Source organism: Rhinichthys klamathensis, unplaced genomic scaffold (assembly GCF_029890125.1).
Source record: "Rhinichthys klamathensis goyatoka isolate OS25496 unplaced genomic scaffold, OSU_Roscu_1.1 h1tg000060l_1, whole genome shotgun sequence".
Classification (NCBI taxonomy): Eukaryota; Metazoa; Chordata; class Actinopteri; order Cypriniformes; family Leuciscidae; genus Rhinichthys; species Rhinichthys klamathensis.
The window spans coordinates 2,688,159-2,708,171 of record NW_026606605.1 but is presented as its reverse complement, the minus strand read 5'-3'; the positions used below and the strand labels follow the sequence as shown (position 1 = coordinate 2,708,171).

The following is a 20,013-nucleotide window of genomic DNA, read 5'->3' as shown; positions in this document are numbered from 1 at the left end:
ACCTTAAATTGTTTCCTTAATTACACAATTTAATACAATATAATAAGGACATATTGGGATAAAGGGTTAGTTCTTTTAAAAAAAATCTGTCATTAATTACTCACCCATGTCGTTCCAAACCTGTAAAACTTTCATTCATCTTCGGAACACAAATGAATATATTTTTAATGAAATCTAGATTTCTGTCCCTCCATTGACAGCTACGCACTACTACTGTTACTTGCAAAATGTTAATAATAAATAAATAAATAAAAAAGATCGTAAAACTAATCCAAATGAATTGAGCGGTTAAGTCCACATTTTCTGAAGAGATTCGATAGCTTTATACGATGAACAGATTTAATTTAGGCTTTTATTCATGTTTAAACATTGATCAGCGAACATAACAGAAGCTCAACCGATCTGTCAAATCAAAAAGAAAGAATATAGGCCTACTACATTTTTATTATTCCTGTAGTGACCTATTTTTAAAATGTGTGAAATCGCTTTTTGGAATGACCATTTACATTTTAGGCACGTTTAGGCTGTCAGCCCATTGAAGCTCAGCCTAAACAAGCAAACCATCTTTAGGCTGATTTAAGATATTTTTTAGCAGGGTGCTGAATGACAGAAGATAAACTATCTTGCTCATTTGGACTATGGCTCCATCTAGTGGCGTTTAACGATTGAAACCAACACTGTATTTTTACTTTCATGTTCAGATTTCATATGGTTGTTGGATGAGTGATTTAGCTAAACAGAAACGTAAACGTTAAATGAAGTTTACACATTTTTGAATTCCTTTCTGCTTAAAATAAAATTAAACCACTTTAAAACTAGCCATGCTCATTAGATGGTCTACTCTCTATTCTGGTTTTAAAGGGGTTTGGGGCACTTAAAAAAAAAAAAAGCTGAGCTAAGATGAGCGCCATGGTGAGAGAGACCCAACTAAAACCTGCTACTAATACAAGATAAGACCAGTTAACCATTTTAGGCTGGTTCAAGCTGGGTGTTTTTGTTTCTCAGCAAGGGGTAATGGAGTTAGATTGTGTTTATTGTTTTTTGGTTAACGTGGTCCGACAGTGGAAAAGCGGCTAATGTTTACATTTGTCCGTCAGTGCTATATAATATCCGCTAGGTGGCGCTGTTGTCGTGTATTCGGTGTTTTCTATATTGACAGCATTTGGAGGGTAAAGCGAGGTGGGATCTGTTAGTTATCTCGAGGTAGCAAGGCGGTGTTTGAGCATCTGCCTCTGAAAAAATGTAGGCCATTAGCCTTCAATTTTGCCAACAGCATCGCTGCATATCTTAATGATCGTACCATAATATCTCAGACATGTTTTAAATCAAGAGTCGTATTAAAGCTGGTGGCAGATTGTGTACATCAGCAGTGATACAGCATATTTACAGTGGACAGCAGCATCCACACTGGAGCAGGTAGGACGTGTCACACACACCGGGTGCATGTTTCTCACGCTCACATATCTGTGAGGTTTCATACGTGTGTTTTGTTGAAATGGCGCGCTGTGTTTCACGCTTTATGCTGGATGACTTCATAATCGCATATGGATTATGACGTCATTGTGCTTTTGGTACCCAATGTTAGCAATAGCCACACTGACATCATTTGCACATTCAAATGTATCGTGACATTTATGAAGTATAACTTGATTTATCAATAATAGCGTAATCTGTAATCGCATATGCGTCTATTAAGACAGCAAAATTAGCATTGTGATAAATGATATTCAACCTAATGTGGCATCCATTTACAACTGTCTCTGGACCTTCTGAATACCACCTGTCCCCATCATAAATGTGACGTTTGCATGCAAATTTGCATTAAAATATATGTTTTTATGTATTTTTGGATTTGTAAAAATTATTTCATGTATATATCCCCCTATGTATTTCCTTTTTTGTTGTTTTATGCCATTTATGTGGTTGTAATTACACTTTAATAAAGTTTTTTTTCTTCCACATTTGATATTGTTTTGTTTTTAATACCACTCCAGTCCATTTCATCATATTTATGCATTTATATCATTTGTTAAAGCTTAGGCTTTAATCAATAATTATATTAAGAATTATTATTTATTGCTCCTATAGATACAGTCATCTGCCACACCCTATAAACAATAGTATTTATTTTATTTTATGTTATTTGTGCTGTTACAGGATCAAATGAATGCCTCATAAATACTTCAAATTAGTTTTCTCATGAATTTATTATATTACAAGGATAATCCTGTTGAAAACACAAATGGGCCTTTAAATTGTAACTGATTTTCACTGCAGCAGTGAATGCTTAACAATTGCCTTTACTGAACAAAGAGTCCAAAAATAGTTCTTCTTACTGTAGTCTCCATACGGCCCTGCTTACACCAGGACAGATGTGCAAAACCGTGGGTCTGTGGTGTGTAATTATTTTGTAGCAGGACAAAATGGCTGATAAGAGTGACCTAAAAGCCGAACTCGAGCGCAAGAAACAGCGCCTTGCTCAAATCAGAGAGGAAAAAAAGAGAAAGGAGGAAGAAAAAAAGAAGAAAGAGGTAAGATGACATTTTAATGAGACTCATTCAGAATGTGAGAACGTAACATGAATATCTGCGTACTGTATGTGTGCATTTGTAAACGTGAGCAGTCAGAGACTCAACAGAAAGCGGAGGCTGTTCCTGAGGACTCAGACTTGGACCGCAAGCGCAGGGAGACGGAGGCCCTCCTCCAGAGCATTGGAATCTCACCCGAACCTCCATTAGGTACAGTACACAGACCACTGGACCGCACTGAAATATACATCTCACTCAACAATGCCTGGCATCAGAACGTTGCCTTTTTACCTTTGCCAAGATCAGGCTGTGTTATATTCTGGGTTGGCTTCATGGCTTTGAATGGGACTACATCCAAATCCCTTATTCTGTGGGCTTTTCCCTTATTAATTTGAGCCCTTTTTACCACACTGTAGTCTACTGTACTCTAGGCTTTAACAAAGACACTTCCTAATGCAAACATGAGGAAACTAAAACCCAAATTAAACTCACCCCTGTGTTTATTTTGTGAGTGGTTGTAATCCCTTTCTCTGCTACTATCGCCATCTAGTGCAGAGCCTTGTACATTTCAAACATGGGATCCATACTCACATTGTCTTTTTAAATAAATAGTTCAGTAAAGGAATATTTAATAGCATTTTTGTCTCTATATAGTGCCGAACCCAATGTCTCCATCAAAGTCTATGAGCACCCCCAGCGAGACGGGCAGCCAGGACTCTGTGGATGGAGCGGCAGCTGGCAGGTATTTCACCATTATAAATATATAAAGACGATTTATCTAGACATAACTTTTTTTTTTACAGTATTTGAGAAACAAACTAAATTTCTCCTGTAACAATTTCTTTTTTAGTAACAATTTGTTTTAATTTATTTTTTATATTAATTTTATTTTTTAATTATTGATATACACTACTGTTCAAAAGTTTGGGTTTGGTAAATTTTGTTATTGTTTTTTAAAGAAGTCACCAAGTGACCAAATGCTCACCAAGGCTGCTTTTATTTAATACAAAATACAGTAAAAACACTATTATTGTGAAATAGTATTACAATTGTTTTAATATATTTTCAAATATAATTTATTCCTGTGATCATTCAATCATTCTATTATGCTGATTTGCTGCTCAAGAAACATTTCTTATTACTATCTAAGTTGAGTAATATTTTTTCAGGATTCTTTGATGGAAATAAAGTTAAAAGGAACAGCTTTTATTAGAAATTTTACATGTATGTAACAATGTAAAAGTCTTTACTGTCATTTAAAAAAAAATCTATTTAATGTGTCCTTGCTGAATAAAAGTATTAATTTCTTTAAAAAACCTTACTGACCCCAAAATTTTGAGCGAGTGTTCATTTAAAACCTATATATATACTATATATATATATGTAGAGAGAGAGAGAGAGAGAAAGAGTAAAATTTGTATTCTATATATTTGTTTATATATTTAATAATAATTGTATTGGATTAGAAGACTAGAAGCAATTTTTACGCAGTTATGATGTAACACAAGTGTGACTGATAGTCATGTTTCTCTGTCTTTTTATATGGGATCAACAGATATAGGTAAGAATCACTGTCTGTGGTTCCTGTAGTGTGTTTCTTAGTGCTCATTTCTGATTTTCCACTTCACCTGTCAGCCTGTCTCAAGGATAAGGTATAAAACCTAATATCACTGGTACTGAATGAAGACTTTATGAGACTGCCTGATCAATTTAATAGGCATCTAGAAATGATAATCAACCAGAGAACTGCCTGTAAGAGAAATATTTGTAAGATAAGATGATCGATTTTGACCATAAAACATCACAAATAACAGCCAAGAGTGTATCAGTGTCGGTAGCAGTGAGGGTTGTTAACAGGCTCATTTTCTTTCTCTGAAATGTAGACAGATAGCTGCAGTCATGTGGAAAGGGAAAGGTTGATTCTGGCTTGTAATTAAGCCTGTAATGCAGACGTTTGACACATGATGTGTGCGTTTGTCCCTGTCATCGCTCCCTGCAGGGGGCTCGGCTAACAGTCACTGGACTGAAGTGAAATTTACAAGACTTCATTTTCAGATATAGGCCTACAGGACCATTGCCTCGTGATAGCATGATAGTCACATAGGTTTTTGTGAGTTGTTTTTGCTCCGAGGTCAGGACTGTGTGTTGTAACGGTGTCCCGCTCTAGGTCGGGTCACTCAAAGAACGATAACTATTAAGTATATTAGCTTCCACTCCAGCGGACTATATTTTTGTTCTGTTTATTCGAATCACGCGCTCTTTTAGGGCCCTTACATAGTCAACGCATCGGTAGGCATAAGCGTGCGCAAGGCTACACATCGCTACGCTTCGGCCGCCATTATGCGTCGATGCGTATCCTAGTTTTTGATACGCGACGCACCGATGCACGCAATACTATGCGTTGTCGGTGGGGGCGACATTGCAAGTAATGTACATAAAAAGGTATATTATTATGTTTACAGAATAAGAAGATTTGAATACAATGGCGGGCAAAGAGGAAAAGTTATGCGAGCTTGTTCGTATACATCTGCATATATTCGACAGTTCGTCACAATTACATTCCAATAAATTTGCTTTGGAAAATGCCTGGAGAGAGGTTGCGACCGCGATGGTAAAGACCGTGGAGAAGGTGAAAATGGACTGGAAAAGTGCCCGTGATAAATTTACCAGGGCGCACAAAAAGTGGAAGGTGGCGTGCAGAAGTGGTGCGGGGCAGCTAAGTTTCGGCTACCCAAAAATATTGACTCAACTTAGCTGGTTGAGTGTATTCAATATGCAATATGCACTCCTCTTCAGTTGCCATTTTGATCTGAATATCACGTGACCCGACTCTAGACTCTACTACCCCCTGTTGCGTGATCGGTGTATTGCATTTCAGGCATCGCCCGTGACGCTTGCGTACTATGAAAAGGAAGGAGCGTGTAGCTCGCGTTGACTATGTAACGGCCCTTATTCCTCTGACGCTTTTAATACTCGAGCTCTTAAGGTAGAATTCTGATTGGCTGTCCGCTAGAGCTGCAAGATTAATCATAAAAAGACCGCTATCTCATTCAAACACTCACGCGATCTTATTCCTAAATAACAACGGTTCGTCATGTCTAATAATAATAACCTTTGACAAGTACGATCACAGCAAACGTGGAAATCTGCTTGGCGCGTAACGTTACTGCTGAGCCAGAGAGCCGATGTCATAGACGAAAGCTTCACAAACAGTCTTTCAAACCACACAGTATCAGTAGGCTATCACAGTACTGGGATAAAAGTTTATAATTCGGATATAAACACTACGATAGCGTTTAAAATAGAGTAAATCACATTTTGAAAGTAACTTGACGCTTCAAATAAAGATTGTATCAATTGCATCGTTACACCAGTAGGTGGCGACAAGTGACTTATATCTGTATATTGTATATTGCTGAATTCTGAACCGCATACTAGTATACTACTCTCTTTTTACATATACCACAATTTTCTATGACAGAAGAAGGCAAGGTTAACTAAAAACGCCTGCTAACGCTGACCAGAGGGCGTAAAAAAAAAAAAAAAGGATGTCAACGGAGGAGAGGCTTCACTGCGCTGAATAAACTTACGCTTTTGTAGGAAAATGGTTGATCATTTAATGAATTGACAGCCTTTCGGTTAATCTTTAACATGTTTGCTCTTAAACATTCATTTTGGATTTATCTCATTTTAGAGTTTACACCATAAAAAATACTGTTTTATAAGAGAAGTCACAGACAATTGCTCAACAGGTATGATTCAGTTTACGGCACTTCTCATTCATTTCTTTGGTATCCACAAATTCAATTTCAAACAGTAAAATTCCTCCTGTAATGATGGTCTTTATGAGTGAGTCATTGAATCGTTCAAACATGTCATGTATGGCATGTCATGACCTTTCGTTCATCTTCGGAACACAAAAGATCTTTTTGATGAAATCTGAGAACTTTCTTTCCCTATTGAAAGCTACGCAACTACCACTTTAAGACTAAATTAAATCTGTTCATCATATAAAGCAATTGAGTCTATTCAGAAAACTTGGACTTTTTTTGGGTGAACTATCCCTTTAAGTGTCTCCATCTACAACTCTTATCCTCCAACAGAGGGATTATAAGAACAAAAAGGTACACACACAATGAAAGGTATGCATCCAAATATAAAACCATAACCCAGAATCTCATGAACAACTTTGAAGGGGTTGTGTTCGCTCCGCTATTAAAGTCAGCGCACTGTATTTCACTGGCAGTTGAAAAAAAGCAGAGCAGTTTAGGTCGTTCCCCCCGGTGTGACTGCCTGATGCCTGCTGTCACTTTGAGCCTCGACTTCAACAATTCCTCTTGCATGGTTAAATTGGAGCCATTTGCAATGATGTGAATGACAATATGGTTTTTTAAATGTCATCACTGGTAAAACAGAGTGTCAATTTGACACGCTACCTCTCTGACTGTGTAAGTTTAGTGGGGAAAAAATTAATAGGCATGTTTGTGACTTGTACTGAAGGTTGAGGAAAAAAGTTTACAAGGTCAACACCCTTTCATTAATTGTTCCTAGGATATAATATTCAGCTTTGCATACAGGTTTTGTGGGTGCTGTTTTTATAGAATATATAGGCTCACAAATACAGAATATATTCTGGCCACCAACCAAAACATGTTATGTATGAAATGTTTCGTTTATGTACGTCTGTCTTAATGTACAGTATATCTCACTCTGTGAAACATATACTGTTTTCTTGTTTGTTTATCTTTCTAGTCAACTTAATGTTGAGCTTATGAACTTAGCCTTTACAAAAAAGTACTGTCTGTGGCATTACTATGGCATACTAATAATATCAGATGATACTTTGAATTAGGCACTAAGCAATAGATTCTATTCACTCTAAGTGAAGAAAGCTATAGATTCTACTGTATTTACACCGTAAAAATAGCAGTATTTTCTTTGCAAAAAGTGTAAATAGTAGATGCATTAATATATCGTAGCCTAAGAAAGACTTAGTGACTGTTATCATATTCTCCAATAATTTAACATCACTTTAATCTTCTGCCGTATCATACATGCCAGTTCTACCATCTATCCTTTGGAAAGTGCATAAACATGAGTATCTATGTACATGACGCTTAAACCTCCTTAGCATTGCTTTGAACTGCATCCCTGTGTTGATTTGATTGGTCCTTTCTCACTGCTCTCCTGGCTTGCATGCGGCGTGTTGTTTGATGGCGTGTGCTATGATATTTATGTTTGTGTGTATGATGGTGTTGTTTCTGCTGAGGTTAATCTTGCATGTTTTCTCCCTCCTGTCCCCTGCGTGACACCCCCTGCCGCCCCCTCCAGGACCTTGCAGTGGGACACTGACCCCTCTGTTCTTCAACTGCAGGCTGACTCTGAGCTCGGGTATCTCCTCCTCTCTGTCTCTTTCTTTCTCTTTTTTTATGCAAATCTGCTGACATTTTTCAAGTACAAACATTTTTCAACACGCAGATGTGTACATGCATGTCTTTGGACACCTACAGTATTTGCTTTTTCACATTTAGTGCAGGAAAATGTGAATGAATTCTTGAATTGGAATGGGTTAACAATGCAAAATTGCAATTCAAATTTGAAAAAGAAAGTGGAATTAAAATGCAAAATGCAAAGAATATAACTTAGAATTCAAATTTAAATGCAAAGAAATATGAATACTTTATATAAATACTTTTTTACAGCAAATGTCAAGATAAAATTGGCTTGACAAAGTCTTGTTTGAAAGTTTAGATGGATGGATGGATGCATAGATACATAGATAGATATTGTGAAATATTATTACAATATTAATTATTACAGTTTAAAATGAATAGCAAGTTCAAAAGAACAGCATTTGTTTTGAAATAGAAGTCTTTTGTAAATTATAAATGTGTCTTTAATGACACTTTTTGATCAATTTAATGCAATGTAATGTTTTTAATAAGTTGTATTGCCCCCGAACCTTTGAACAGTAGTGTATATATTTCATCATATTCAGTAAATTAAGTTTTGCAAGTGTTAAGACATTCAGTGAGTCAGCTCTATAGAATATTTGATTCTGATTGGTCAATCAGTTGCTTTGAGTATAGGAAAATATTTTTGTTTAATGACTTTCATGCAAATCAACGCATGTTAGAATAGCTAATAGGCATCATCTTATTATAGATATAGACTGAAATAAAAATGACCTGAGAGGAAAGTATTATTATTTTTATACGGTATATTGTGAGCATAAAACTTTTGAAACATGGTTAAAGGCTCAGAAGTTACCAGTTAAAAAGCAAGGAAATTATAAAGATTGATATAAAGAACTGCATGTTGATTAATAATATATGAATTAATATTATAATATTACAGAGTTAAGGCCCATCCACACCAAGAAGGATAACTATAAAGATAACTACATTAGAGTCCACACCAGCGGACAATACCTTTCCGTTTATTTTAAGTGTGCGTTACCGCTTTAAATGCTTGAGCTCTTTAAAGCAGGATGGATTCTGATTGGCTGTCAGTGCTATTCTTTTGTATATAGAAAGATTTTTAGAACGATATCTTTATCGTAATAGTTATCGTTCTTGCTGTGAACGGGCCTTTTTTAGACTGATTGTGTTCTAGTACCCTTCTAATTTTTATTTCTCATTTGTTTGTACATTGATAATCTACATTTACATATCTCTGTGTGTGTGTGTGTGTGTGTGGTATTTCACTGCCTTTGTACTGTAGCGTACCATTGTGTATGCAACTTTTTCTTTGTTCCTCTTGTTCTCCGTCATTCTCTTCATTTCTCCTTCTGGCTCGCTCCCTCTATCTCATTCCGCTTTTCTTTTATGTTTGTCAGGTTCAAGTGTTTTCAGCTGGTCACTCTCCAGCTGTGTGCCCAGGGCTGTATGTGACAGTGATTGATGCACCATGCCATGTACTGAGAATGCTTTAAACATTAGTTCTAGCAGTCAACCGAGGGTCATCCAAACTTACAATCTGTTCATAGACCTGTATAATTAGCCCTACTGCATATTGGGTGTAACATTGTATTTTGTCTTTGTGATGCACTGTATGTATTTTAAACATGCATGCTAGTGTGTGCACACGTGTGTCAGGTTGCAGGACATTCATAGGCCGTTTTCTTTCTCCCCAGACGCCGAACGCACAGATTGGGACCTTCTAAGATAACTCAGGTGGATTTCCTGCCCAGAGAGCTGGTTTCCTACTGTAAAGAGACTCAGACACCGCTAGCAGCTCATCAATCTGAAGGTAGATAGTTACAGGAATATTCTATACGTTCTGCACTCTACAGTGTTGGGGATGCTTCTTTAAAACTCTACTGTAGCTTGTGAAGCTGCTAGTCATAATCTGTTAAAAGTGGTTAAACTACATTCAAATGGAAGTACCAACAAAAATGGCTAATTACAAACTATTTAAGAGGGCAATGTCTCATTAATATATGGATGTGAGATAATATAAGATGAGTATTGTGAAGGTCTCATTTAGGGTGACAGCATTGACAACTACATATACATTAGTGGTCAAAAGTGATGTCTGGAGAGGATTTTTGTGTTTAATGACCCTACAAGTGACCCTACAAGTAAAATATTTATTTATTTTTTAAATATTTTAAATATGAGGGAAGAACAAAACGCTAAACTTGGTTAAGGTCTGATTGAGGTTAATTAATCTGACAAAATTATTTGGCAAAAAAGGCAAACTACAGCTACAGGTTTTATTTTATTTAGCAAAAAAAATAATAATGCAAAGAAAAACAAAAAGCTCACAGGAAAAAACATACATTGACTACAACATAATCAGTTATTAATATTTTGTTGGTTCTCTCTTGTTTATGCACGTGTTCATAATTTCTTTGTATGGCAGCCTGGCGAAAAAAATAAGCACGATTTGGCTTATTTCATTGCATTATCACAAATAAAACAACTGACTCCAAGAACATCTACACAATATACTTAAAAAAGAGTGAAGATTTTCCTAGAACGGACATCACTTTTGCCCACTACTTGTAGTGGAAGTGTTGATTAATTCCAGTAACACAAATCTTTTGATTCCTTAAACTAAAACATTAATTTTTGTTTAATAATTTACAATTCAATTCAATTCAAAAGTGATTTGTATAACCGAGTCGAACACTTAATGATGAACAGCAGCATTTAACTAAAGATTTCACTACTAAAATAGTCTGTTGTATGCATTAACTTAAATGAATATGTGAATAATTTTTGAATGAGTTCATTTACATGCACCTTCTGATGAACTGATTCACTGAAGTGAATCTTTTTAGGAGTGCCCATGTGATTCAGATTCATTCAGCTGTGAAGCTGCGTGTATAATATAATGTGACACACTTTAAAAACATCACACTGCACCGCTACTTATTTTAAAGCTATATTATTTTGAAAGGAGCTGAGCTATTGTCACACTAATGAAAAATGTAGTTAGCAGCAGCAGCGTTGCTTTTAGTTAATTATTCCCCAACTCTGAGCTCTAACCACATGAATTGTGGGAGAATTTTTTTTTCTATAATCAGCAATCAATCAAAAAAAAAAAAAAAATCCTGTTGTTTTATAAGCACCATTTTAGAGGTGGAACTATAATTGCTCGTTGTGTGAAGTGATATTTATGTAGCGCAAAATCAGACATTTAATTACAAATGTACACGTACTCACCTTGTCAGTCACAGTTAAGATCTACAATAACTTACTTATGTAGTTTTATCTGTACTCAATCAAAATAGGCAATTTGGGATTTCATGGTAAAACAGCTTAGGACAAGCTCGGAAATTGAAACGGGCTGCTCAGTGAAGAGCTTTGATTTTCATGGCTGTCAGGTGGGCTGTCATCCTGACCGTCTGGTTCCGTTGAAGAGCTCCAAACCTGCGCAGATTAAGATTCATTTGACCAGCCGCGGCCTCCGTTTCCTGAGAGGGGAGCTGGGGGGACGGCTTTTTTGAAAAGAGATGCCTGCCCATCAGTGGCTCTGCTTGAAATGGCAGAACAGTAATGGCATTGAGTCAGGCTTTAAGTGGATGCAGACGGGTAATTCAAGATGGCTTCTATCATCAGAGCATCACTTGGAGTTGTGCCTGCGCCTCTGCCGAGGGCTACCAGTTTACTTTGGGCTTTCTGTTGAGATTGTTGGGTCCGCTATCTGTTCATGTGCATGACATTTCAAAAGATTGGATGTTATAGATGAATCCTTTGTAGAATCTATCTATATTTGAATAGTAATACACTTCCTTAAAGGCGCAGTTCACCAAAAAAAAAAATCTATCATCATACAGTATATCATTGCATATTCACCCTCATGTTGTTCATAACATGTATGATTGGAACATAAATTAGATATTTTGAACAATGTCGGTAACCAAACAGGTTTGGTGATCGTTGACTTCCGTTTGTATGGGGAAAGAGAGAGAGAAAACACTGAAACATTTCTTAAAATATCCTTTTTTGACAGCATTTAAATTTTCAAATGAACTATTCCTTTAAAGTCAGGACCTAATAATAAGATATATTTATTTTTGTGCTGGCTTGGGCTGGACAGTAGTTCGCTGCCAACATTTTTACCACATAAATAATGATTTTATTTTTTGCATATATGTTTTTGAACGTTTATATTATTATTGTTATTGTTTTGTATAATTTTTTTTAAAGAAAAGAAAAAGAAAATTTACAACAAATAATTTTTTAGATTTGCAGTAGTAACTTTTTTTGAAAGTATTATAAATTATATATATAATTTTATCATTGATATTTTATTTAACGTTTTTTTTTTTTTTGCAAAAAAAAAACATTTAGGGGAAAAACATAAGTTATAAAATTTTTCATTTGCAGCAGTAACTTGAAATTAATTAATTAATGTTATTTAGAACCATGGATATATTATTTAGAACAGCAATATTCAAAACAACACTGAAAATGATGTTTAAGCTTGCATGGCACAAAAACATAATAACAATAAGTAAAACTTTTAAATGGTTAAATAATAACCTCATGTAGCACGAGACCGTATTAATAAAACTCCTCGAGTTGATTGATTTATGAAATGTGAAAGTGCTTAATCAAAGCCACTTTTGCTTGTTTGTAAAAGAATAATGTCAGGATATTTCTCCTTATTAGTTTAAGTGTGGTTCCTACCACAAAGACTTCTTGGCTTCTACAGTCGCTAACTCGACACAGCACTCAGCGCTGAGCCGCCCTCTTCCACAAGTGTACTCTAATGTACTCCATTGGCTTCAATCATATATCTGAAACCAATCATATTTAAAGCATCATATTTCAATTACATTTTCTGAATTTATAGCCTTGTTAAAATGAAGCTCACATAGAGCTCGGCTAATTTGATTGCATCCCCCAGACTCGGGAGCCAGGCCTGGTATAAAATGCAGATGGTTTGAAAAGCACCCTAAACATCTCCATATGGACGGAACCCCTTAACAAGCGGCTTTTGGTGTATTTGCATAACATCGCTGGTAGTCGTGATGTGAAGCACATCTTTTGCTCTTTGGTTTCCTCTTTTTTTTGCAAGCGGTGCACAAAAAAAACGAGACACACAGGCTTTACCTCGCTTCTCTCATTCCCCTCAAACTCATCTTCTTTTTCCCCATCTGCATTTCGCACCAGAATCCCTCCATCCTCTCACGGCTCCTTGATCCCTACGTTGGCAACAGCTGCTTGCCATGTGATTGGAGACTTCCTGTCATTATAACTGATGTGTTTTTATTCTTTCCACTTCCTTGAAGCCTGATCAGAATTAAAATTGCTGGTGGAATTTCCTGTCAAGGCAGGTCATTTATTCAGCAAGTGCAACCGCTGACAAGCCTTTGATTGGCCGTTGCCCTTAGCGCTCGCACTCTGTACAGTTTATTTGTTTTTTCCTCTCGGCCTACAGATGCAGGCTGGGCTCACAGCTGTCTGTAGGTACAGGTTGTGTGTGCAGGGGAGACCCTGGCCCTGTGAGACCTCTCACATGAGAAAGAGAGAGGAAGGTTTAATAGGTCTCTCCACCACCTGCTACAGCTTGCGTTCTGTGTTTGTTCAGGCCGGTGTTGAGGTTTCGTCCATTGATTGGTGAAACTAAGCAGATGCCTTTTTTCCTTTTCTTTCTTTTTTTTTTTCCTCTCTGACCCTCTCTCTTAGTTGGGGGGATCCAAGAACTTCAGGTGTTAACCCCCCACCCCCGAGACTGCACTATAACACTGTCAGGAAGGCCAGCAGTGCCTGCGGAGACCCTTGTACCGGCAGCAGCCAGCATGTAGTTTAAGCTCAAATTAACCAGAGCAGTGTAATTAGGCCCTCTACTTACTATAGTAAAAGATGCGCATGGTTAAATGTCTCCTAAAGGCATTATTTCACTGTTTCTATCGTATAAAGCAGTTGTCGGTTTCATTTGTGTGTGATACTTTAAAACTTCAAATTGAGAAAGTATTGCTTCGCAAAGACCTTTAATGCCTTCATTTGTTAGACTAACTAAACTTTAATACCTGTATTGAGCATTCTTTTCCATTCTTACACTATCGTTTAAAGTCCCACTCCGATCATATTTTGAGCTATTTTTAAACATTCCCAGTGGTCTTTAAATTATGATTATGCCATTTTTAGCCAAAATCACAAAACCTGTGCCGTTTTCTGGGACTTCGCTTCAGCAGAGCGGCAGTAGCTCATTAGCAATTCGCCTCTGCGTTGTGGGCGGAGCCGTTGGCACGGAGACAACCCTCCCCCTGCCCGTTGCTGAGAGCTCTGTCTCTCCCGCTAGCTTACACCCCCAATACCGGTGGGGCAACAGTATTATATACACGTTAATTATTATTATCCGAAGTTAATCAAAGTTAGTTACGAGTTACTACGTCACAACTCCAGTCTATTTTAGCCGGCATTTTAGCGTCTGCTACTGATTCAAAGCCATTTGAATGTAGAAATACTCAGAAATACAACTTTGAGCTTATTTTTCTCAAGATATGTCCTCTAACATCAGAAAAATGCCACAAGAACATGTTAACACCTAGAAAAACATTATTTTCATCGGAGTGGGTCTTTAAAAGTTTGGGGGTTAGTACGATTAGTACGAAGTCACTCGTGCGAACAAAATCTGCATTATTTTGATCAAAAATTCTCTATTTTAACATGTAATTTGTTCTTGTATTGGGAAAGCTGAATTTCCAGCATCATTACTATGATCAGAAATCATAATATTTGAAACATTTCTTATTATTATCAATGTTGAAAACAGTGTGCCGCTTAATAATTTTGTGATATTAACTTTCTGTATAGAAAGTTCATAAGAGCTGCATTTATTTAAAGGGATACTCCACCCAAAAATGAAAACTCTGTCATCATTTACTCACCCTCAAGTTGTTGCAAACCTGTATGAGTTTCTTTCTTCTGCTGAACACAAAGGAAGATATTTTGAAGAACGATTGGAACTTTGGCACCATTGACTTCCATAGTATTTTTTTTTTCTACTATGGAAGTCAATGGTGCCAAACAACTGTTTGGTTCCAATCGTTCTTCAAAATATCTTCCTTTCCTGCGTTTACACCGCGGTCTAAAGTACCAGGAAGATTATGCAAATTAGTCTGGTGACGTAGAACTGCGCGCGACTGCTCCTCCCAGTCTGCGACGGACAGTAATCATTTTTGAGCGACACGTTAATAACAAGTATGGAGGAGATTCAAGCTGTGCTGCTTTTGTTTGTGATGTATTGGTTTACTAACGAGGCAATTAACACAACGGCGGAAAAGAGACGAGCACTGATACTAAAGCGTATTCAGAAAGCTCGTAATGCTAGATATAAAATCAGACAACGTATGTTATCAGCTATTGCGGATATTGACCGTGAGACGGCTGGGACGAACGCGCGCCATCGGGCAGAAAGAACAAGAGATGAATCCATCAAAATAAACCAGAGTTGTGAATAATGTTATTATCGATTACATCAACTTATTTTTTGCCACTTTTGTGTGTTTTAGATATGCGAGTACTATCGAATGCGCCGTGTTTCGCGATCGGTTTGGATACACAATAGAACAACGGGATGGTGGGACAGCGTGGTTCCAACAAAAATGGCGGTTAAAATAAAATGCTGCGTGGAGTCAACCAATCAAAATGCGGCGTGAACTCATCCAATCAGCATGTTCAGCGCACAAGTCCCGCCCCCGAAAGTTCCTGAACTTTGAAAAAGTACTACCTCGCCAGCAGGGACTTTCGGAGGAGGAAATATTTACCCGGAACTTCATTTAGACCCTGGTTCCTGCGGTGGAAACACACCGAGTACCACCCCAAAGTTCCTAGTTCCTGGAGAAAATTCCTGCGGTGGAAACGCGGATGTAACTTTTGGCCCTCCAGCTGTTAAAAACAAAACTGCATGCATTTTGCAGAAGAACATTGTTTTGGTTGTGCTTTGGCTCTGTGTGACTGAGCGGATGAATATAGCTACCTTTCTGCTCATAAAACATTCACTACCAGACTTAAGGCCGTGTGTCCACCAAAGCGTTTTTAGCCAGCTGAAAACGCTAGACACTCTGTTGAAAACGCCTAGCTGTGGGCGCTTGAGAGCGTTTTGGCAGCGCAGTGTTTTTTCAGTTGAGACGCTTCGTTGCTATGATACAGAATATCCCCAGCACAGTTTACTTGTAACTGATTTCGCAGATAATTTGTTTCATATTAAAAATGTATTTTTTATCCATTTTGTTCGGTTAGCTCTGCTGGTTGATGTCGTTGTACAGAAAGAATGTTGTGACAGTTGGTCGGTGTGGTATTAGCCCCGCCCCTCCTCCACTGTGATTGGACGGCTGGGTAAAAAGTGTCAGTGATGAGCGCTGCGTTTTACCCAAAGTTGAACATTCTTCAACTCTCGGCGACCTTAAAAAACGCCGGGCACTCAGCACTTCAGCGTGAAAAAAACGCTCAGCGCCTCGTTATGCCGATGCGTTTTAAAAACGTTGCGCTCCCATTGAAAACAATTGAAAAAATACACCAGCCACGTGAAAAAAACGCTTTGGTGGACAAACGGCCTAAGAGATATAACAAGTTTTGATGGAAAGGATCTAAAGCTGACTAGCTGAAGACGCTACTGTAGCTTTACCCCATAAAATCCAGCACACACAGCGCTACAATAACTATATGAAATGACCCTTTACCATAGATAATGCTTTACAATAAACTCTGTTAGAGAGCTACATATGGCAATTTATCTGTTCAATAAAATACCGTACTCACCTGTTAAGTAATAAAAACACTTCGCTGTTATAAAATTTTTAAGACCCCCAGTTCTCGCCATCTCTGAAAAGTCAAGTCAATCTTGATCCTCCTTTTATTACGAGCTCTGTCGTGTTGTCTTTTTGCAAGCAGAAGCTCCACTGTTTGCCTTTAAAAAAAAAAAAAAAAAAAACTGGTTATTTCCTGGAGTTTCGAGACTTAGCTGCTCCATGTCAACCTTTCTCACTCGTTGTAACTAACCTCTACTAACTAACCTTTGTAACTAACCTCTGCCACTGCCACACCAGACACGCGTCAAAGTAGCCGGAGCAACTTTTCTCTATTTATGGATATGACACGGACGAGTGACGTAAGAACGCAATTTCGCGTGAAAAGCACCCCGCGGCGCTCGGTCTAAAACATAAACACTTATAACGGGCTTACCATAGTAAAACAGGGCAAGACAAAAACCTGTTTTGGAGTGTATTGTAAATTAAATTTTGAATAAAAAAAAGTTACATGGTGCACCTTTTAAAATAATCGTCTTTACCATTATAATTGTCTTTAATCTCACTTTTAATCAATTTAATGTATCCTTGCTGAATAAAAGTATTCATTTATTTAGAAAATAAAACTGACCCCAATTTTTTTAACAGTATGTTCTTTCAATGTTGTTTTGAGTGCCATTGACTTCCATTGTATGGACAAAAAAAATGTCCCTGGCCCTTTAAAAATGTAACAGTGCAGCCATCATCCCTTTATTCAAATCAAAACAGCAAGTTTTAGGGTTTTTAAAACATCAAAAACAAGACATGTCAAATCAATGAGAAATATTTAGAATTCTACACTGCCTAGGTCAGTAATCAGTCAAATTTGTGACAGTAATCATGCAAATTCCTTTGTACAAAAGGTCAGAAAATCTTGCTTTCTTTGAAGTTTTTTTTGGACAATTATTTGATGTTTTTGTCTCAACACACTCAGTCGAGTCAGAGCTCCTTGATGGATCCAAAAAGTGCTTGGCATGTGTTTAGTGTTCATCAGCTGGTTGTGATGTTTTGTTGACCCCAGTTTAGCCCATGATGCAGGTTTAGTCTCGCTCAGGTTCAGCTCATGTGTTTCCAGCAGTATCTGATCCCTTGATAGATACAGCTTCAGAAAGATTTTCGCTGATGGAAATTAATGTCTAACCTGTTAGCCAATGATTCATTCGTGGTATAAAATCCATCCAGATCTCACCATCAGAGGCAAAAGACCTTAAAATGACATGATTGTGAAGCAACAGCACTGTATATGTGTAGTCATGACTCAGCAGAACTGGTCACTCAGGGGTTGTGACCCATCTGAACTTTTGACCCCTCTGAGAAGCCTATTCTCTCAAGCTTTAGTTTGTCTCACATCAATCTAAATGTGTGTGTTACTCTGTTTAGGGAAATTTAATTTAATGAACTGTCCGTTTCCGTCTCAGCTTTGCTCTAATGAATATGGCTAGTGTGATATGTGTCCAGGTTCTTGTCTGTTGGTTGGTCAGAGATATGTCTCTGCTAAGTGTGCATTGTTCTTCACTCAATCGAATTACTTGCCAATCACTGAACGCCATATTCAAGGCTCCAGTGGGCTCTCGGCGACATAATTTGTATGAAAGAACAGGCTTGTAGTTCTTAAAGGCTGATGGGAGTGGATAGCATTGCAAAGGCATGGCTCATACACTGGACTGTGCGTTAGGGGGTTCTGGGAAAGTTGGCTATCCAGTTATATATACTTTCCTCTGGTTCTTTGTCATTGTTGGTGCAACGTTTCACACTGCATATTTGGAGAAAATTACCCCTAAAAATTTGGCATCCATGAGTGGAGCAAAGGTAGTGATTCAATGTTAATCTGTTAAAACAGTTCATAAAAAAACGCATTAGATCTTTTGAGTCACTCTGTTCTGAGTGGAAACAGTTTTTCATCCAAAGGGATAGTTCACTTAGATAGATCATTTACTTATTCTCGTGTCATTTTAAATCTTTATGGCTTTCTTTCTCTGCGAAAAATAAAATAAAAACTTACTACAGTATATTCTCGAAACAACAAACACTAAGTGAGCCGTGATTATTAATAGTTTTTTTTTTAACAAGTCAAGAAGTCAAAATGATTCATGGAACCTAGCCCTTTGAATCAGTGAATCAGTGAGCCATTGAATCGTTTAAAGGGGTAGCTCACCCAAAAAAATATATATTTTGTCATAATTTTTCCAAACCTATATGAGTTTCTTTCTTCTGTTGAGCACAAAACATTCACATAATTTTATTTTAAAATATTATAGTATTATAATAATAATGATGGTATTTAAAAACATTCACATATCTTTAAAAAAAAAAAATAGTTTCTAAACTTATTTCTTTTTTCTAAAGCCTTTTTTTTTTTTTTTTTGTATGATGCCAATTTTGGGTCAAATATTCTTTTAATCAAGGGTCTTCTGATACATCACACATAGTTTTCAACCCCTTTTCTTGGTGCAAGTGGTCCGATCAATAAAATGTGGTCCAAATCAGCAGAGCTCGGATCTCCAAGTAAGCCCTAAGACTTAAAAAGGCTCTACCGCTAATTACCATCGACCGATAAGAATTGTTACTGTTAAAAAAAAGTCCAAGTATTTCAGCTGTGCAAAGGCCCTTATGCCAGATAACGAGGCCTAAGGTTGGTTCAAAACCATAGAACTTTGTTGCAACCATTATGATACTGAATTTTGTCATTTCTGTACTGCACTCGGTCCTGGAAACAATCTCAAGGAAGTTGAACAGTTCAGAAGGTCATGGAAATGATGTGGTTCTTTGTTTCTCACAATCTCCCTCTTTCTCTATTTAACGTGCACACGTACATTTGTGTGTGTGTGTGTGTGTGCATTAGGCTTCTTTTGCTGGAATTTTTCAGGGCCATTAGCTCTGGGGGTCTCCAGTGGGAAGTGGTGGTTCACTTTTTTACAGTCACTTTTTTGGTAAACTTGTGGTGGTCCTCTAATGGTTCCTAATTGCAGGCAAACTGAGTTCTAACTAACTGCTAATCTGAAAGACATTACAGAGACTTTGCAGAGACCACCGTAACCAAGCTGTTGAAAACAACCGAGTGAATGTCAATTGATCCCAGCCGAGCATATTGACTCAATTAATTAATTGTGTTATCGGGTCAATGTTTGACCACTGAATATCTCAAGAGTTGAAATAATCATAGTGTTTGATGACAATGTTTATTAACAGTCAGGCTAATTGAGATTATAATTATTTTTTCAGGTCATATTCACCTTG

At 37.3% G+C, this 20,013-nt stretch overlaps 1 protein-coding gene across 2 annotated transcripts in view; it reads left to right on the top strand.

The window, feature by feature from the left end:
* Positions 1-1,159: 1,159 nt before the first annotated feature.
* The window catches only part of LOC130084317 (cytoplasmic dynein 1 intermediate chain 1), a 70,502-nt gene continuing 51,648 nt past the window's right edge, over positions 1,160-20,013 (top strand). Inside the window, exons 1-6 of one of the 2 annotated variants that reach the window (XM_056249667.1) lie at positions 1,160-1,416; positions 2,415-2,531; positions 2,624-2,738; positions 3,183-3,270; positions 7,860-7,919; positions 9,664-9,779. In XM_056249667.1, the coding sequence (XP_056105642.1) occupies positions 2,424-2,531; positions 2,624-2,738; positions 3,183-3,270; positions 7,860-7,919; positions 9,664-9,779 (487 nt within the window). In that variant the 5' untranslated portion in view covers positions 1,160-1,416; positions 2,415-2,423. The remainder of the gene's footprint in view (positions 1,417-2,414; positions 2,532-2,623; positions 2,739-3,182; positions 3,271-7,859; positions 7,920-9,663; positions 9,780-20,013) is intronic. The other variant, XM_056249668.1, reaches the window with a different exon arrangement.